The 21,399-nt window shown below is 40.0% G+C and overlaps 1 protein-coding gene across 2 annotated transcripts; it reads right to left on the reverse strand.

Moving 5' to 3' along the window:
• Nucleotides 1-5,948: 5,948 nt before the first annotated feature.
• MTRF1L (mitochondrial translation release factor 1 like) lies at nucleotides 5,949-20,774 on the reverse strand. 2 transcript variants are annotated; one of them, XM_061428362.1, is made up of 7 exons: nucleotides 20,436-20,774; nucleotides 17,663-17,742; nucleotides 15,619-15,802; nucleotides 14,870-15,033; nucleotides 10,540-10,657; nucleotides 7,393-7,529; nucleotides 5,949-6,589 (listed from the first exon to the last, which is right to left on the reverse strand). In XM_061428362.1, the coding sequence occupies exons 1-7, from the start codon at nucleotides 20,692-20,694 to the stop codon at nucleotides 6,389-6,391; spliced, it is 1,143 nt and encodes a 380-aa protein (XP_061284346.1). In that variant the 5' UTR covers nucleotides 20,695-20,774; the 3' UTR covers nucleotides 5,949-6,388. The 2 variants fall into 2 exon arrangements, with proteins under 2 accessions (XP_061284346.1, XP_061284347.1); XM_061428363.1 differs by lacking the exons at nucleotides 15,619-15,802; nucleotides 17,663-17,742 and having other exon boundaries at nucleotides 6,251-6,589; nucleotides 20,436-20,769.
• Between the last annotated feature and the right edge of the window lie 625 nt (nucleotides 20,775-21,399).

Consider the following 21,399-nt stretch of genomic DNA (forward strand, 5'->3'; position numbering starts at 1 on the left):
AGCAAGACCCAGTTTCTTCCTTAGTCAGTCTCTCCCATCAGGAAGCTTCCATAAGCCTCTTACCTTTCTCCATCAGAGGGCAGACAGACTGAAAACCACAATCACAGGAAACTAACCAATCTGAGAACATGGACCACAGCCTTGTCTAACTCAGTGAAACTATGAGCCATGCCTTGCAGGGCCACCCAAGATGGACAGGTCATGGTGGACAGTTCTGACAAAACGTGGTCCACTTCAATATTCTTACCTTGAGAACCCCATGAAAAGTATGAACAGGCAAAAAGATAGGACACTGAAAGATGAACTCCCCAGGTCAGTAGGTGCCCAATATGCTACTGGAGCTCAGTGGAGAAATAACTCCAGAAAGAATGAAGAGATGAGCCAAAGCAAAAACAACTAGTTGTGGATGTGACTGGTGATGGAAGTAAAGTACAATGCTGTAAAGAGCAATATTGCATAGGAATCTGGAATGTTAGGTCCAGTAATCAAGGCAAATTGGAAGTGGTCAAACAGGAGATGACAAGAGTGAACATCGACATTTTAGTAATCAGTGAACTAAAATGGACTGGAATGGGTGAATTTAACTCAGATGACCATTATATCTACTATTGTAGGCAAGAATCCCTTAGAAGAAATGGAGTAGCCATCATGGTCAACAAAAGAGTCCAAAATGCAGTACCTGGATGCAATCTCAAAAATGACAGAATGATCTGTTTGTTTCCAAGGCAAACCATTCAATATCACAGTAATCCAAGTCTGTGCCCCGAAGAGTAATGCTGAAGAAGCTGAAGTTGAACGGTTCTATGAAGACCTACAAGACATTCTAGAACTAAAACCCCAAAAAAGATGTCCTTTTCATTAGAGGGGTCTGGAATGCAAAAGTAGGGAGTCAAGAAATATCTGGTATAACAGGCAAATTTGGCCTTGGAGTACAAAATGAGGCAGGGCAAAGGCTAATAGAGTTTGGCCAAGAGAACGCACTGGTCATAGCAAACACCCTCTTCCAACAACACAAGAGAAGACTCTACACATGGACATCACCAGATGGTCAACACCAAAATCAAATTGATTATATTCTTTGCAGCCAAAGATGGAGAAGTTCTATGCAGTCAGCAAAAAGAAGACCGGGAGCTAACTGTGGCTCAGATCATGAACTCCTTATTGCCAAATTCAGACTTAAATGGAAGAAAGTGGGGAAAACCACTAGACCATTCAGTTATGACCTAAATCAAATCACTTACGAGTATACAGTGGAAGTGACAAACAGATTCAAGGGATTAGATCTGATAGAGTGCCTGAAGAACTATGGACAGAGGTTCCTGACACTGTACATGAGGCAGGGATCAAGACCATTCCCAAGGAAAAGAAATGCAAAAAGGTAAAATGGTTGTCTGAGGAGGCCTTACAAATAGCTATGAATAGAAGGGAAGCTAAAGGCAAAGGAGAAAAGGAAAGATATACCCATTTTAATGCAGATTTACAAATAGCAAGGAGAGATAAGAAAGTCTTCCTCAGCAATCAGTGCAAAGAAATGAGGAAAACAATAGAAGGGGAAAGTCTAGAGATCTCTTCAAGAAAATTAGAGATAACATGGGAACATTTCATGTAAAGATGGGCACAATAAAGGACAGAAATGATATGGCCCTAACAGAAGCAGAAGATATTAAGAAGAGGTGGCAAGAATACATGGAGGAGCTATACAAAAAAGATCTTCATGACCCAGATAATCACGATGGTGTGATCACCAACCTACAGCCAGACATCCTGGAATGCGAAGTCAAGTGGGCCTTAGAAAGCATCACTACGAACAAAGCTAGTGGAGGTGATGGAATTCCAGTTGAGCTATTTCAAATCCTGAAAGATGATGCTGTGAAAGTGCTGCACTCAATATGCCAGCCAATTTGGAAAACTCAGCAGTGGCCACAGGACTGGAAAAGGTCAGTTTTCATTCCAATCCCAAAGAAAGGTAATGCCAAAGAATGCTCAAACTACCGCACAATTGCACTCATCTCACACGCTAGTAAAGTCATGCTCAAAATTCTCCAAGACAGGCTTCAACAGTACGTGAACCGTGAACTTCCAGATGTTCAAGCTGGATTTAGAAGATGCAAAGGAACCAGAGATCAAATTGCCAACATCTGTTGGATCCTCGAAAAAGCGAGAGAGTTCCAGAAAAACATCTATTTCTGCTTTATTGACTATGCCAGAGCCTTTGACTGTGTGGATCACAACAAATTCTGGCAAATTCTTAAAGAGATGGGAATACCAGACCACCTGACCTGCCTCCTGAGAAATCTGTATGCAGGTCAGGAAGCAACAGTTAGAACTGGACATGGAACAACAGACTGCTTCCAAATAGGGAAAGGCGTATGTCAAGGTTGTATATTGTCACCATGCTTATTTAACTTATATGCAAAGTACATCATGAGAAACACTGGGCTGGATGAAGCACAAATGGAATCAAGATTGCAGGGAGAAATATCAATAACCTCACATATGCAGATGACACCACCATTATGACAGAAAGCAAAGAAGAACTATAGAGACTCTTAAGGAAAGTGAAAGAGGAGTGAAAAAGTTAGCTTAAAACTCAACATTCCTCAACATTCAGAAAACAAAGATTATGGCATCTGGTCCCATCATATTATGGCAACTAGATGGGGAAATAGTGGAAACAGTTGACAGACTTGCCAAGAAATTAAAAGATGCTCCTTGGAAGAAAAGTTGACCAACCTAGACAGCATGTTAAAAAGCAGATACATTACTTTGCCAACAAACGTCCGTCTAGTCAAAACTATGGTTTCTCCAGTAGTCATGTATGGTTGTGAGAGTTGAACTGTAAAGAAAGCTGAGTGCCGAAGAATTGATGCTTTTGAACTGTGGTGTTGGAGGAGACTCTTAGAGTCCCTTGGACTGCAAGGAGATCCAACCAATCCATTCTAAAGGAAATCAGTCCTGAATATTCATTGGAAGGACTGATGGTGAAGCTGAAATTCCAATACTTTGGCCATCTGATGTGAAGAGCTGACTCATTTGAAAAGACCCTGATGCTGGGAAAGGTTGAAGGTGGGAGAAGGGGATGACAGAGGATGAGATAGTTGGATGGCATCGACTTAATGGAAATGAGTTTGAGTATACTCCAGCAGTTGGCGATGGACAGGGAGGCCGGTTGACCAAGGGGTCGCAGAGTCGGACATGACTGAGTGACTGAAGTGAACTGAGGAAGAGGAATTGAGGAGTACAATTTAAATTTGAGAGGGAAATTCATGCCAGGAAAGAAACTGAGATCACAGCACAAGAAACAGGTTGTAGAGGAATAGGACAAGTTTCATTTTAGACAGTGATTATCTATTTATACTGGCTTCCCAGGTGCTTCAACCCTAAAGAATCTGCCTGCAGTGCAGGATAGGAGGGTTCAGTCTCTGGGTTGGAACAATCCCCTAGAGGAGGAAATGGAAATCCACGCCAGTATTCTTGCCTGGACAGAAGAGCCTGGCAGCGCTACAGTCCACGGGGTCACAAAGAGTAGGACACAACCTACAGACTAAACAACAACAAATCTGTTTATAAATCTTCAAAATTGCCATTCTGACTGAATGAGTTTTGATTAACTGATGTTGTAGGCCATTTTGTAATGAAGTTCAGTTTTGGTTCTGAACAATACACCAGATTTCTAGATAAATCATTTTAGATCTAACTGCCTTTTAGATGGAGAAGGCAATGGCACCCCACTCCAGTACTCTTGGCTGGAAAATCCCATGGATGGAGGAGCCTGGTAGACTGCAGTCCACGGGGTCGCTAGGAGTCAGACACGACTGTGTAACTTTCAAGTAGACAACCTGAGCGACTTCACTTTCACTTTCATGCATTTGAGAAGGAAATGGCAAGCCACTCCAGGGTTCTTGCCTGGAGAATCCCAGGGACCGGGGAGCCTGGTGGGCTGCCGTCTCTGGGGTCGCAGTCGGACACAACTGAAGCGACTTAGCAGCAGACTTTTATGTATCTTAGTGCCATAAGACGAATTTCATTCCCTGACCAACCCTTTCTTCATTCTTATCTCTTCAAGACCTAATGGCACTAAGATCTAAAAGGCAGTTTGATCTAAAATAGTTAATTCTAAGATCCTTAAAAGTATTAGGTGTATTGTTCCAGTAGGCTTCCTGCAAAAATTATGTTGCTCTACTCTTATCTTTGTCTGGGTTCCAAAAATTACTTTTGCTCATGAAGGAATTAACTAATTTAGATTAGTGAGTAAAGTGGGAGCCAATGACAATTCAGACCAGAATTTGTCAGTTACTTCATATATGTGTTCATAATACACAGTGATAATGGTACATATCTTAAGTTTATATTGTTAAAATTACCAAAGTATTAAGATTTCTTCTAACCAATAAGGTGTTCTAATGGGAAGGTTTGAGAGTTCACTGAAGGTATTTTCCCAACTTCATCAGTATGATTCTCACACTTTTTCTCCTGGGGGCAGAGAGGGAGGAGCAGAGAGTATTAGAGAATATTCTTTTATTAGAGAGTAAGAAACTTACTGGCTGTCCCCTGTTCCCAGAGTAAAATCTAATATTCAAGACCCTTCACAATTTCAATCCAACTTCTTTTTTCTTTTGGCTGAGCCATGAGGCATATGGGATCTTAGTTCCCCAGAGGGACAGAACCTGCACCTTCTGTATCAGAAGCATGGAGTCTTAACCACTGAATCACCAGGAAGTCCCTCAATCCAACTTTTTTATTTTCCCCTATAACTAATAAAATGAGAAATTAAGTTTATTATATACTGTATATTATATACTTTAGTATATTTAATAACCTGCAGCCATGTCCTTTTGATTCTAAAAGGAAACCTAAGACCCAAGGGGAAACTGATAAATCTGGGAGAGCCAGGCTTGCAACGTGGACAGTGAATATTGTTGTAGGAACATGTCTTGCTGTAATCTTGGTTGCCTAGGTCACTAAAAGGGGCATTCATCAGCTGTTCTTGTGAAGGCAGAACAGAATGCCTCTCATGAGCAGAACATTCTGGGGGAGAGTGGTACTTTTCAAAATAAAACTCTCTGATGTATTTGGTAACCTTTGGCTAGCTTAAATTCTTAACTGTCTTTAATGGTTTTTCTGGAGAAGGCAACGGCACCCCACTCCAGTACTCTTGCATGGAAAATCCCATGGACGGAGGAGCCTGGTAGGCTGAAGTCCATGGGGTCACAAAGAGTCGGGCACGACTAAACGACTTCACTTCCACTTTTCACTTTCATGCATTGGAGAAGGAAATGGAAACCCACTCCAGTGTTCTTGCTTGGAGAATCCCAGGGACAGGGGAGCCTGGTGGCAGTCTATGGGGTCACACAGAGTCGGACACGACTGAAGCGACTTAGCAGCAGCAGCACACCTCCCTTTTACAGCAGAAAGAAGCTACCAACATAAAATTACTCTGAAATTTAGCACATGCTGGAACTCTAAAGGACATCTGGCTAACAAATGTTGACTTAAGAGGAAACAGTTACCTGACAATAATGTAGGTTTGAATGAATGTCATATGTATGACAAGGTGTCATACATATGTCCATAAAAATTCAGACAACTATTGATTTTAACAAATACGGAAAAATGTGCAATTCTGAGAGTTAACTAAATGTCTCCTAGTTCTCTAACCTATAAATCATATAACCTTAATAGTGAAATTGCTTTTCCTCCTCTGGAAATCCTAACTTGTTCTAACTACCATAAATTTAACATTTATTCATTATCTACTAGGTAGAGCTCTTCATAATTGTCATCCTGGAGTTTATGTTTTCAGAATATTCTTGAGCCAGCATTTCCAGCTTCTCTCACTTTTTTATAGGCTAACTGTCATGTCCTATTTCTTTTCTGTAGTTACAGGTTGGATTTATTAATACTTTTTGAAGTGAAGGAGCACACACACCATGGGAGAACAGTGAGGGTCTGTTTATCAAGCACATGATTTATTGGTGTTGCTCTGAACACCAAGAGGTCTTTGACAGCTGTGCAGCCTCAAGTAGACGTTCCTGGGCTTTCCTTCCCTCTCAGGCCTCCATCCTCTGAAGTCAGTCTTATCATTTCATGTTTTCCCTTGAGAGTCAAACCAAATTTCTGATCATTCATTAAATACTTTACATAAAACAAAGGACTATTCTCTTTTGTCTACTTCTTGTAAGGAAGAGTTCAAAATATTCAGCCAGAGTCATGATTATATGTTTTTTCACTTAATACATTCAGAGACATATATAAGTTAGCTGTTTATTAAAAATGTTATTCTCAACTGTGTTAACTCATGTGTTTCAAGAGAATACTGTATATACACAACCTGATTTGCTATAACAGAATTTTCATAAGCTATACAAGTCTTTAGTAACAAATCAACTTAAACTTCTTTGGCAATAATTTCTACTAAAGATTCATAATTAGCATAGTCCTTCAATGACTGTACAAGTTCATCCAGTAGGTACTCTCCTTGCATAAAAGTTTCAAGATCATGAAGTGACTTGTTTATTCTGTGATCTGTGACTCGGTTCTGTGGAAAATTATATGTTCTTATTTTCTCTGACCTTCCTTTTGTGCCAATCTACATATTAAAAGAAAAAAAAAAAGAATACAAGATAGTTAAAATCAGGGCAACTAAACCTACAAAGTTAATTTACCTAGAGATTAAGCTCTTGGTTTATAATTTGAAACACAATGTTAAAAACCATATTTTAAACATTTTGAATTCTCAAATTTAACATGGGCACTTGATACAGAAAAAAGAACATAGGCTTGAAAAGTCAGACAGCTTAGTACTTGAATTTTGAATCCTCTCTGCCATTTTTTTTTACTTTATAACTTCGAGTAATTTACTTCAACTTTAAACTTTAGTTTCCCCATTTATAAAATACAGATAATACCTACTAACACTGATAATGTACACATACAGCCTGGCACAGAGTTGATATCCAAAAATGGTAGCTAAATATATATAATCTCTGTGAATTGATCTGGTTATTATCAGTGATGACAAAGTGATCAATTCTCCATAATGAAGGAGTTAATAGAAGGGCTCTGTAATTATAAAATCAACTGCCAAACAGGAAGAAGGTAAGTTCAATGTCCTTTCCAACTTTCTTCCATAATTTTAAAAGGATTCAAAATGAATGGGAATTCGGTATATCTTCCTAAGATAACTTTGCTGAAAATCCTGAGAAAGATACTTTTGAATACAAAAACAGTATAAATGTGTAATAAGATTACTATAAAACAAGCCCTTGGTTCAATGACATGAATTATACTTTAACTTTGACAAATACAATGAAATAATTTTAACACATATTAAAACTGGGTAATCTAAAACTATTTTTATCTTTTCAAAGCATTTAAAAAATTCAGTTTTACCTGAATCTTTCTAGCACTGTATCGTTTACTTGTTTCTTCTTCTAGCTGCAGGCTGTACAGTTTTGCACGTAACTTTTTCATAGCCATTTCTTTATTTTTCAGTTGAGATCTTTCTTGCTGGCATTCGGAAACAATACCTGAATAGTGTTATGAGAATTAAAAGAGTTTTAATAGAAACATCTTCTTCAAGTATTATCAAGGAATACTCCTTTTCCTTCTTCCTTTATGAAGGGAAAAAATAAGACTCTAATATTAAAAAAGGAAAATGGCTGTCTGGGGAGGCCTTACAAATAGCTGTGAAAAGAAGAGAAGTGAAAAGCAAAGGAGAAAAGCAAAGATATAAACATCTGAATGCAGAGTTCCAAAGAATAGCAAGAAGAGATAAGAAAGCCTTCTTCAGCGATCAATGCAAAGAAATAGAGGAAAACAACAGAATGGGAAAGACTAGGGATCTCTTCAAGAAAATCAGAGATACCAAAGGAACATTTCATGCAAAGATGAGCTCAATAAAGGAAAGAAATGGTATGGACCTAACAGAAGCAGAAGATATTAAGAAGAGATGGCAAGAATACACAGAAGAACTGAACAAAAAAGATCTTCACGATCCAGATAAACACAATGGTGTGATCACTGACCTAGAGCCAGACATCCTGGAATGCGAAGTCAAGTGGGCCTTAGAAAGCATCACTACGAACAAAGCTAGTGGAGGTGATGGAACTCCAGTCGAGCTATTCCAAATCCTGAAAGATGATGCTGTGAAAGTGCTGCATGCAATATGCCAGCAAATTTGGAAAACTCAGCAGTGGCCACAGGACTGGAAAAGGTCAGTTTTCATTCCAATCCCAAAGAAAGGTAATGCCAAAGAATGCTCAAACTACCGCACAATTGCACTCATCTCACACGCTAGTAAAGTAATGCTCAAAATTCTCCAAGCCAGGCTTCAGCAATATGTGAACCGTGAACTTCCTGATGTTCAAGCTGGTTTTAGAAAAGGCAGAGGAACCAGACATCAAATTGCCAACATCTGCTGGATCATGGAAAAAGCAAGAGAGTTCCAGAAAAACATCTATTTCTGCTTTATTGACTATGCCAAAGCCTTTGACTGTGTGGATCACAATAAACTGTGGAAAATTCTGAAAGAGATGGGAATACCAGACCACCTGATCTGCCTCTTGAGAAATTTGTATGCAGTTCAGGAAGCAACAGTTAGAACTGGACATGGAACAACAGACTGGTTCCAAATAGGAAAAGGAGTTCGTCAAGGCTGTATACTGCCACCCTGTTTATTTAACATATGCAGAGTAAATCATGAGAAATGCTGGACTGGAAGAAACACAAGCTGGAATCAAGATTGCCGGGAGAAATATCAATAACCTCAGATATGCAGATGACACGACCCTTATGGCAGAAAGTGAAGAGGAACTCAAAAGCCTCTTGATGAAAGTGAAAGTGGAGAGTGAAAAAGTTGGCTTAAAGCTCAACGTTCAGAAAACGAAGATCATGGCATCTGGTCCCACCACTTCATGGGAAATAGATGGGGAAACAGTGGAGACAGTGTCAGACTTTATTTTGGGGGGCTCCAAAATCACTGCAGATGGTGACTGCAGCCATGAAATTAATAGACGCTTACTCCTTGGAAGGAAAGTTATGACCAACCTAGATAGCATATTCAAAAGCAGAGACATTACTTTGCCAACAAACGTCCATCTAGTCAAGGCTATGGTTTTTCCAGTGGTCATGTATGGATGTGAGAGTTGGACTGTGAAGAAGGCTGAGTGCCAAAGAATTGATGCTTTTGAACTGTGGTGTTGGAGAAGACTCTTGAGAGTCCCTTGGACTGCAAGGAGATCCAACCAGTCCATTCTGAAAGAGATCAGCCCTGGGATTTCTTTCGAAGGACTGATGCTAACGCTGAAACTCCAGTGCTTTGGCCACCTCATGCGAAGAGTTGACTCATTGGAAAACACTCTGATGCTGAGAGGGATTGGGGGCAGGAGGAGAAGGTGACGACAGAGGATGAGATGGCTGGATGGCATCACTGACTCGATGGACGTGAGTCTCAGTGAACTCTGGGAGTTGGTGATGGACAGGGAGGCCTGGCGTGCTGCGATTCATGGGGTCTCAAAGAGTCGGACATGACTGAGCGACTCATCTGATCCGATACACAGAACAGATAATTTTACAGTTATTAGAAAACTGAAAATTGGACTTACAGCTCAAAATATTTATATACTGAAAGCATACATACTGAAGAGTAAGCATTAGTCATTTAATATGGATTATTTTCTGGTACTTTTACCTAGTCACCACAATTTTTTTCAAAAAGTAGTAACTACTCATTATACAAACTGAACTATAAAAGTTAATGTTATTACCAGAGATAATCACTATTAATATTTTTATTCCTGTTTATATACTATGTGTTACATAAAACATCATCTTAAAGTTTAACATGAGAATTTTCTCATTTAAAAAAAAAGAGAAAAAATCAACCAAACACTCCCAGCAAGCACTACCAACCATGGGAATTATGCCTATCTGAGATCATTTATAGGAAGATTGAGGTTTCCTATCCTTGTGCTCTTTTTCACATGTAAGTCACTGGAGCAACACTTGTAAAAACACATGTAGTTCTATCTAACACAATTCTAAAGACTTAAGAAAAATTACAGCTCCACTGCCTAACACTATAATCAGGACAGAACCCCCAGATGTCTGCAGATGGACTTAATGGAAAGAAGCCCCTGAAATTGCATGCAAAACTTTGCATATAAGCATGTTTCTGGGTAAACGGTCCAAGTTTTCATTTTCTCAAAGGAATTCATTTTCTCCTCTCTCCAAAAAACACTAAAAACTGGTGATTTAGAGCATTTTCTTATAAGGGATCACCCATGATATTACTTCACTGTGAGGATTCTTTTTATAATTAGTGATATAATCACTAATGTGGAAATTTCCTGGGCACGGATCTTTCCCTCTTCCTGCCTTTGTAATTATCCTACAGAGTTTCAGCTAAGGAATCTAGATAAATCAAGTGTTGAAAATAAACAGTTCCTAGTAGCCTATACGTTGCTGGTAACTGAAGATCTGTTTCAGAGGAAAAGTCATTCAGAGTTTGATTTTTATGTTGAAGAAGGAACCACGCACCCGTTGGGAGATGAACGATCCGGACAGCACTGTCTGTGGTGTTCACATGCTGCCCCCCGGCTCCACTGGCTCGCTTAGTATCAATCCTCAAATCCTTAGGATTAATCACCAGGTTAATCTATACGTAAGAGAAAAGTTGGGAGTTTTGAAAATTACATGTGTGATCTGTTCAAAGAGCATTATTTATAAAAATGCATGTCATAAAAAATATTTGTATAAGATTTGGAAGGTTTAATTTTAAGAAGAGAAAATAATTGGAAGGATACCATTTTTTTAAAGACTTGTCTTATTTGAAGAGTGGGGCTTACCAGGTGGCACTAGTGGTAAAGCCGCATGCCAGTGCAGGAGACATAAGAGACGCAGGTTCAATCCCTGGGACAGGAAGATCCCCTGGAGAAGGAAATGGTAACACAATCCAGTATTCTTGCCTGGAAAATCCCATGGACAGAGGAGCCTGATGGGCTACAGTCCACAGGGTCACAAAGCGACTAAAGTGTCTTAGCATGCACACAGTGGATAAGTATCAAAATATAATGCAAAATAAAAACAAAACCTCCCTAATCCTCAAAAACTAGACTTCTCTGTAAACTACCCTATTATTACCAATGGCAGATCTCAGCTATTAATAGAAATGTGAATATAATCACTAAAATGATTTCTGAGTTCAAAAAGACTTTAGTGGAGGAAAAAAAAAAGATGCTAAAACACTACAGGAAGGTTTTATTTTGTTTCATATTAAATACAGGAGGACTTAAACATACTTAGAGGCAGAGCAGAGATGAATGGAAATGGCTAATACCAAGAAGTCAAGGATACAGATTCAATTCACAAATACACTGGATCTGATATCAGCATAATGCTCTGTCCTGGCAGTCACCATCCAAAGCACTGCATTTAAAAAGCTCTTGCATGAACTATACCCACTCTGTGAGATGTCCACAACTCTAGCAGCAGGCATCTTATCATTCACAGGCCTTCTAGGTCTCCCTATGTAGCTCTTAACCGTTGCTGCTGCTGCTGCTAAGTCACTTCAGTCGTGTCTGACACTGTGTGACCCCATAGACAGCAGCCCACCAGGCTCACCCGTCCCTGGGATTCTCAAGGCAAGAACACTGGAGTGGGTTGCCATTTCCTTCTCCAATGCATGAAAGTGAAAAGTCAAAGTGAAGTCGCTCAGTCGTGTTTGACTCTTAGCGACCCCATGGACTGCAGCCTACCAGGCTCTTCCGTCCATGGGATTTTCCAGGCAAGAGTACTGGAGTGGGGTGCCATTGCCTTCTTTGTCTTTACTGTTGCTGCTGCTGCTAAGTCGCTTCAGTCGTGTCCAACTCCGTGCGACCCCACAGACGGCAGCCCACCAGGCTTCCCCGTCCCTGGGATTCTCAAGGCAAGAACACTGGAGTGGGTTGCCATTTCCTTCTCCAATCCATGAGAGTGAAAAGTGAAAGTGAAGTCGCTCAGTCGTGTCCGACTCTTAGCGACCACATGGACTGTGGCCCACCAGGCTCCTCCATCCATGGGATTTTCCAGGCAAGAGTACTGGAGTGGGGTGCCATTACTGTTGCTAGGAAGAATTAAATGAGATGATACATGGACCTCAGTCTCCATCTTTTCCTGAAAATCTCTATCTCCAAGATGCTTAAGCCAAAGTGACTAGTATCAAGGTGTTGCTTTTGCTATTTATCCTGCTTCCCTCTCTCCCTTAACTATCCTGTTCCTCACCTAGATTTCCTACAGAAATTAGACTAAAGAAAGGAACTCCATGTACCCTATTAGACAGTAATACAGACTTTCTAAAAAGTAATAAACAGAAATCCTTAAGCTTCCTTCTCACGTGCTTATTTCATTCTAAAAAAGAAGTTACAAATTTCCCATCACTTTTCAGTGTAAGTGATGTAAGCAAAACATAACTTCCCAACTAAGCTATTTAAAAATATATAGACTGAGAATTTGCTGGTGAAAATAAAGTATACTCATTGTGTACAATGTAGCGATGTTACTATTTTAATATGACTGGATTATAAACTCACAATTCTGTAAAGTAGTTACCCTTTATTAAAACAGGATTCTTGCTATTGATATTCTGGGAACAAGTCACACAAAGCGAGTCGCCATAAAGGCAAGCAGCTCGTAAACTCTATTTAATATTGTTTCTCCTTTATATGGTCTCAAAATACCTGCTGTAAGCTTAGCAGTGGAGAAAAATAGACAATGCAACATCATATGACTTTGTTGTTGTTTAGTCACCAAGTCATGCAAAGATGGACACAATAAAAGACAGAACTGTTATGGACTAACAGAAGCAGAAGATATTAAGACGAGGAGGCAAGAATACATAGAAGAACTATACAAAAAAGATTTTGATGACCCAGATAACCATGATGGTGTGATCACTCACCTAGAGTCAGACATCCTGGAACGTGCAGTCAAGTGGGCCTTAGGAAGCATCATTATGAACAAAGCTAGTGGAGGTGATGGAATTCCAGTTCAGCTATTTCAAATCCTAAAAGATGATGCTGTGAAAGTGCTTCACTCAATATGCCAGCAAATATGAAAAACTCAGCAGTGGCTGCAGGACTGGAAAAGGTCAGTTTTCATTCCAATTCCAAAGAAAGGCAATGCCAAACAATGCTCAAACTATGGCACAATTGCACTCATCTCACATGCTAGCAAAGTAATGCTCAAAATTCTCCAAGTCAGGCTTCAACAGTACGTGAACCGTGAACTTCCAGATGTTCAAGCTGGATTTAGAAAAGGCAGAGGAACCAGAGATCAAATTGCCAACATCCGCTGGATCATCGAAAAAGCAAAAGAGTTCCAGAAAGACATCTACTTCTGCTTTATTGACTACGCCAAAAGCTTTGGCTGTGTGGATCACAACAAACTTGAAAATTCTTAAAGAGATGGGAACACCAGACCACCTGACTTGCCTCCTGAGAAATCTAAATGCAGGTCAAGAAGAAATAGTTAGAACTGGACATGGAACAACAGACTGGTTCCAACTAGGGAAAGGAGTATGTCAAGGCTCTATACTGTCACCCTGCTTATTTAACTTCCATGCAGAGTACATCATGGGAAATGCCAGGCTGGATGAAACACAAGCTGGAATCAAGATTGCTGGGAGAAATATCAATAACCTCAGACATGCAGATGACACCACCCTTATGGGAGAAAGTGAAGAACTAAAGATAAAGAGCCTCTCGATGAAAGTGAAAGAGGAGAGTGAAAAAGTTGACTTAAAACTCAACATTCAGAAAACTATTATCATGGCATCCAGTCCCATCACTTCATAGCAAATTAGATGGGGAACAATGGAAACAGTGACAGACTTTATTTTTTTTGGCTCCAAAATTACTGCAGATGGCAAGTGCAGCCATGAATTTAAAAGACACTTGCTCCTTGGTAGAAAAGCTATGACCAACCTAGACAGCATATTAAAAAGCAGAGACATTACCTGGCCAACAAAGGTCCATCTAGTCAAAGCTATGGTTTTTCCAGTAGTCATGTATGGATGTGAGAGTTGAACTATAAAGAAAGCCGAGCACTGAAGAATTGATGCTTTTTCTGAACAATGGTGTTGGAGAAGACTCTTGAGAGTCCCCTGGACTGCAAGGAGATCCAACCAGTCAATCCTAAAGGAAATCAGTCCTGAATATTCACTGGAAGGACAGATGTTGAAGCTGAAGCTCCAATCCTTTGGCCACCTGATGCAAAGAACTGACTCATTTGAAAAGACACTGATGCTGGGAAAGATGGAAGGCAGGAGGAGAAGGGACGACAGAGGATGAGATGGTTGGATGGTATCATCAACTCAATGGACATGAGTTTGAGTAATCTCCGGGAGTTGGTGATGGACAGGGAAACCTGGCATGCTGTAGTCCATGGGGTCGCAAAGAGTCGGACACGACTGAGCAACTGAACTGAACTGAACTGAACGTGTTCAACTTGCAACCCCGTGGACTGCAGCCCTCCCAGCTCCTCTGTCCATGGGATTTCCCAGGCAAGAATACAGGAGTGGGTTGCCATTTCCTTCTCCAGGGGATCTTTCCAATCCAGGAATTGAACCCACATCTCCAGCATTGGCAGGTGGGTTCTTTACCACTGAACCACTAGGGAAGCCCTTAAGTTCACTTATATATCCTTAATTCTTATCATTTATTATTAAAATCATACCTATTGGACTGCGATAATATATTTGAAAAATGAATTCAAAGACAAGATGACAGTCAAATAAGAAAAGGAGATACTCAGTTCAGTGAGGTGAGTGTTACTTGGGGGCAAGGCGCTGTGCTGGGCTAGGACTCCCGGGAGCGGGGCTATGGTGCCTCACCTCAGTGGGCTGGGGTAGGATGGCTACAGTCATGGTGCTGGTGTGGATGCGGCCTTGCTTCTCTGTCTTGGGCACTCTCTGGACTCTGTGCACACCTCCTTCAAACTTCATGTGCTTATAGGCTTCTGAACCCCCAATGCTGGCAGATGCATGTCTAAGGCCACCTTGAAAACATTGGTGAAAGATGTTTGTTATTCCTGCCAATTATAAATAGCTGACCATCACTTTTACCATCTTTAAATATAATTAAAAGAGCTACAAACTTATATAAACACATCAACTGTGAAACATTGAAAGCCTTTAGCAAGTCTATGATATTCAGTGTTTTAGTATCTTTGTTTATAATTATTAAACATAAAGCATTTATGGTGTCAATAAACTGACTCAGTAACACCCTGAAGGACTACTTTTAAAAAACCATTAGCCACTGAATGACAAGTATTTTACAGGCCATTTCAAAACTGGTAATATTTCTGCATTCAACATTATTAAGTTTGAGCAAACTCTGGGAGATAGTGAAGGTCAGGGAAGACTGGCATGCTGCAGTTCATGGGGTCGCAAAGAGTTGGACACGACTTAGCAACTGAACAGCAACAATTATTAAGTAAATGATAAGCATAAAACTACTTAATCCTCCTTACACAAAAATTATAAAGCTTAATCATGGTCTTTCCAACCCTTTTCCCTAAAATACACATAAATAAATAAAATCTATGCTTTTCTCAAAACAAACCAAACAGTTTACTGACCTATTTCACTTGGAAAATATTCCAGGGTTTCAAAATGCCATCTTTTAAATGCAGCATACTGCTGATACATATCAAATATCTCTGAGGTAAACAACATTGCCTCCTGACCCCCAACTCCTGCAGTTACCTCCAGGATCAAATCATTTTTATCTGTTTCTTCTGAGGGAACCAAAAGTAAGATAATCTGCAAATAAAAAATATCACCCCTCCTATAATTAAGATTTAAAATATTTGAAAAAGAGCTCAGTGATTAGATATAGAATTTTAAATATTTAATTTACTTAAAAAAGTTTCTCTAAGCAAATACCTTAATATTGCTGATTACTATTCAACCATCTTGCCAACTAGACCATACAATGCATAACTTCTAAAAATATTAATGTTATAACTACATTACAAATGCTATAAGGTTCAGCTAAAACTTACAAGTTTATTTCTTTTTGGTGTTCATGTATATTAGTTCTCTATTCAGTTAATGATTAAGTCCTTGCTGTGAAAAGGATACTGTATTGTGTGTAGCAAGCATAAGAAGCAATCCTTGGAGATTTATAGCCTACTATGGCAGGAAAAGAACACTCAGATTGCATTTGTATTTTTCCTAAGCTTCTTTAATATGGAAGAGACATTTGCAATTTTGGAACTGGAGAGGCTCTTAAGAGATGATCTGGTCCAATACTCTCATTTTACAAGTCAAAGAAAATGAGATTAACAGAGTGCAATGATGAATTAAAAAGCAAAGTGTCAGTTACTGGAACTCAGATCCTTGTGCCTAAGTCAGTCTTCCTTCCACTAAAATTGTATGTTTCACACTTCAGTGTGTGTTAGACACAGACACAATAGAAGACAGACTTCTCAGATGAGGTGGATCAAGAAAGAAAAGCCACCAACATTTATAAAAATGGTTCTTTAATAGAGAGGCACTCTGCTAAGGACTTTATGTATTTTAATTCTTAATACATCTTGGGCAGGTACTATTAACAGCTCCACCTTAAGATGTGAAAACTAAGTTTCTCAAGTTTAACTTAACTAATAAGTTTAACCCTAGTTGGCCAATACCCTACAACTAGAAAGTGGAAGGGCTAGAACTTGAACCCAAGTCTCCCTGAGTTCCGAAGCATGGCCAAGGTGTGCTGGCCAGGAGCTGGCCTTGTTCTCCTGCTTTCCCGTAGCTCTAGCCTGTGCCAACAGAATGTGCCCATTCACATCCTGAACTAGCACGACGCAATTTACACCTGTGAATTACTAGCCAACAAATAGAAACCGTTAATACACGCATTCTTCTACCTCACAGAAAGTTTATAGAGTAGAAGCCAAGTTACCTGAAGCTTTTCAGTTTATTGTGGAACTTTTCTTCTAGAGTAGGTGGTGCGGAAATTAATTTTTGGTTAAGTTCCACACTTAGGTAGAGAGAGAGAATTTCTATGTTAAGCATCCCAGTTCCAAGCTCCGTCCTCACTTTATCATGTTCTTTCACTTATATTTCTAGAGATAACTGCTGTAAACCTTAAAGCTCTGCTTTACAGAATTAACAATGGATCTAATTTCATGATTTTTCATCTAACTTAATATGTTCTTTTGCAGTTCTCCTAGATATAAAGCCAATACTCTTAGACATAAATGCAATTCTGTTTTCAAAATCCTAAGGGGCCTAGTCCAGGCTGGCACTCTATAAGAGTGTCAAAGACAAAAAGATAAAGAAATATTCCTGCTTCCACCTACCATTGCTCCACAGTCTCTTCTACTCATGTCTACCCCCACCCTCACCTCTCTTAAAAAACAAAAGAGAGAAAACATATTATCAACATTTCATTGCCTTCTTGGAAAATTCTATTAATGTGACATTCATCTTTCTTTCAGATTTCTACAATCCTTTTAGTATGATAAAAACAGAGCTACAGGGAGTATGCTTTTTCTGCTTTAAAAACCAGGTTTATAATTGTAAATACTAGCATGCTGATTAGTTCTTGACTTGCTTTTATAAAGTTCTAGTAAAATATAATGGAAGTGATAGCAGAATGCTTTATTCTTTGCACAAATGCCATACCTGATGCTTTAATTGAGCTATTTCTTTTTCACATGAAGTTATTTCATTTTCGGCAAGTTTCCTTAAGTCCTCATTTTCATCTAAGAAAAAAAGGCAGCAGGTTGAGTTTTCCTTAATTAGTATTAAATAGCTGACAGAGTTCAAGGTAAAAGTTTTGTCACTGCTGAAGGGAAATATAACAATTACCCTTTTTTAATAACTCATTAATTTATAGCACTTTATGCACTAGTTTTTATGAGCATGCAGTTAAAAAACAAAAACTTTTTTCCTGATGAGAAGGGTAGAAGTTAAAAATAAAAATAATCTCTATGGGAAAATACAAAGAAGCTACTCAACTTTTCTATAATTCTTCCTCCCCCAACTATTCATATTAACAAATATGCTTTTAGTTTTCAGACTTAAGACTCTACAATAACGAATGAATGCACTGAGTGAGTTAGATCAGAGGGGAAAATAAGGCACCATTAGTAAAGCCAAAACTGAGTTAAAAAGTAGAAAGTTATTTATTGTCTTATTAGGAAACGCTTAATATAAAAGTATCCACCTAAACATTTAGACCCTGCCTGATATTCACAGAGTACCTACAAGAAGTACTCTTCTTCTCTTTCAGGCTTTACTCTAGTTCTTATTTCATCTAGTTTTCACTTTTACCTTACAAAATATACCTCCTCTTTCCTCTATCTGATGGACAACATGCAACCTATAAAACGGAGAGAAGCGGAAATTGTATTAGCTATTACAGTTTGTTATCTCTGTTGAAAGATCAAACTCTGTATTGGCTGGAATGTCTTATTCATTTACTAAGAACCAATTATGCTGGGAACTGGGAATAACATGTAACACTTGCCCTCAAGGCAGGATTTTCGATCATTTTAGTTTCTTTATATTATTCTAGGGGAGAAAAGCTCACAAAAAATAACAGCCTAAAACATTATGTGGTTAAATATTAAAATAACAGCATGCAGAAGCAATTTTTTGTTTTAGAGATGCGCAGAATAAAGGAAAAAAGGATTAACTCAATGAGAGATAACAGCAGCAGCAAATTGAGATAAACAAATACAGGGAGTGTTGGTGACATGGCAGGATATTATTTTGGTAAGAATGGGTTATGAGATTTGGTGAAATGGAAAAATGTGCTTCATTAAAAAAAGCAAAAGTGAATTAGAGCCCCAGTTCAACCACTAAGGTTCTCTTAGAACATCTCTCCTAACTTCTCTGAATGTCAGTAATCTCAAGAGTAAATGAAAGATCTGAGTTGGATGACTTCTAAGAGGCCTTATTAGTTCTGAAATGTAGTGTTCCGGTTAAGATGAAGAAGACTGGAACTAGGGTGTAGACATAATCTAACTTAAATACTTCATTTTATTTAATTCAGGTCCCCCAAACACTATCAATTTCAACATGTATTGAATATAATTTTTTTTTTTTTATATTAAGGCTTTGTGGCTGCTACAGGGACTTGAAGCTTGGCTTATGAAACTGATTTAATTTTCCCCTAAAAAAATACTTCTAATTTTTTTTTTCTTTAACACTCTGGGCAGCTTCTTCTCTTAAATCACTTAATTTAGACTCTCCTTAAGTCTCAACTATACAGTTGCATTAGCCTTCTGTCTTCCATGGCATCTTTAGTCCTGTTCCAGATTGCTTCTCAACTGCCTCCCATCAAAGTTCCTAAGCAACAAAGCTATTCCTATTATTCACTCCCAACCCAAAAGCTTCTGCTGGCTTCCTTCTGCCAAAAGGATGAAACCAAACTTTGCAGGTTAGTATTTGAGCCCTCTTACAAAATGGTTAACCCCACCCTCCCCCCTACCCCTCGCCTCCCCAAACCTACCCCTTCCTCAGTTAACACAGAATGCAGTGATTAAGAGCATGAGATTTGGAGTCAGTCCTATTCAAGCTCTACTCCTTAAGAGTAGTTTAACCTGGGCAGAGCTATGTTCTCTTTGTATCTCAAGTTCCTCTTCTGTTGCATGAGGCTAAAAGAACCTACTTCATAGTTTATTATGTGAACTGGATGAGTTAATAGACAAAGAAAAGCAAAGCCTAGAGGAGGCAAAGGATCGATTAAAGTTAAACTATTATTATATCATCTAAGGTTGGGCCTTTATACTTGTACAAGCCTTTCTCCTTCCAAGTTCTCCTTGCTCTCCCAGGTCTTTACTGATCTATGTTCTCACTTATCAGCTGTATCAGAATTAATTTTCTTGCTTCAGTAGACTGTGACCCTCTCTAGAACCTTTCCTTTGGCTGGCCACAGGCCAGCCACTAGGCATCCCCAGGAATTTGTGCAAATTAAGTAACTTGAGCCCCATCCAGATTCGAATGGGCAAGAATCACTTGGCAAGCTTGTTAAAACCGCCGCATGTTCTAGGTCTCAGAGTTCCAGTCTGGGTTTACTTAGCACGCATTTTTTCTGTCACTTTTGTGGGTGGCCGCTCTACCACACTGAGAAACAATGCTCTCGACTCCTTAACAGGAATAGGGCCTTGTCTTCGGTGAGCTCATCTCCTGCCATTAAATACGCAACCAATTAAAGTCAACTTAAGTTTTGTAAAAGGGCGTACAGCACTGTCAAGAGAGCACAAGGAGAGGATGGGACCAGAACTAACATAATAATGTCTTGACCTTTGGTGTAAACCATAAAGAGCTGCAACTGAGTAAAAACTTCAAAATCAGAGTGTGTGGAGACGTGACCGGCGGCTTGGTGCAAAGGGCAAATGAAGAGTCAAGACTCCGCTCTGAATCCCGCTGCCCTAGGCCAGGCCCTTACCATGAAGCAGGTGCTGGGTCTCCTGCAGCTCCTGCTCCTTGTCGCTCAGAAGTTTGGCCACCGCCACCAGCTCAGGCCGCCTGACCTGAAACTGGGCTTCAGAGCCTACCTGGCGCTCGAGGAAGGTCCGCAGAGCTCCGCCGCGGGCGAACAGCTCCTCCAGGGGCAGGTTACTGCAGCTTAGGTGTCGGCAGGCCGGGACAACACGCCGGCGGGCCCAAAAGCCCCGAAAAACGTTCCAAACTAACCTGGGGCGCATAACTACAGCCAGTCCACCATGGCAAACAAGACCCGGAAGTTCCGGACAGAGCAAATCTCGCGATACCGCGCGGCTCGGACACAGGGGCGAGGCCTATCCGAGCTCCGCCCAACTCATGCGCCAGTTTAAAGGGGCTTCCAGGAAGCCTGGTTGGGAACTTCCGGTCATGCATTATTAAACGCCGTAGTATTCGCGGAGGCCGGAAGTTGAGATGCAGAGCTAAAAGCGATAGGGGCGGGTCTGAGAGACCTCGGGCTCCTCCTCTAAAGGGTAGGTCAGAAACGCCTCCTGTAACGAGCCGGGGCGGAGTATTGGGCCGGAAGGGGAAAGGCATAGATTGTTATTACGCTTTCTGACGTCAAGATTGCTTCTCAGGTACTCAGTGAAGCTTTCAAGTACCGCGCTGGAGGGCCGTACAGTGTCAACTACAGGAGCTGAGATCACAGTACAGATGTCAGTCTGGACTGTCGTCCCCAAAGGCGAATTGTAGAATGGCCATCAGTGTGTGTATGTGTGTTTACTCCTCTTCCATTTCTCGTTCTCCTGTTTCTCCTTTCGACGGTGGTTAAGGCTCGATTCATGGGGTCGCAAAGAGTCGGACCTGACTGAGCGACTGATCTGATCTGATCTGAAGGCTCGTATTAATGGGACGTGACAAGTGGATTCGAAGACCAGTTACCGAGTGATTTAGCAAAATCTACTTTC

This window comes from Bos javanicus, chromosome 9 (genome assembly GCF_032452875.1).
Source record: "Bos javanicus breed banteng chromosome 9, ARS-OSU_banteng_1.0, whole genome shotgun sequence".
Lineage (NCBI taxonomy): Eukaryota > Metazoa > Chordata > Mammalia > Artiodactyla > Bovidae > Bos > Bos javanicus.

Coding starts and splice junctions, on each gene's coding strand:
- MTRF1L (XM_061428362.1), bottom strand. CDS start 20,694: ATGCGCCCCAGGTTAGTTTGGAACGTTTTTCGGGGCTTTTGGGCCCGC. Junction 15,803..17,662: donor TAGCTCAATTAAAGCATCAG/GTATGGCATTTG, acceptor TTTTATTTGCAG/ATTATCTTACTTTTGGTTCC. Junction 10,658..14,869: donor TCCTACCCCAGCCCACTGAG/GTGAGGCACCAT, acceptor TCTTACGTATAG/ATTAACCTGGTGATTAATCC.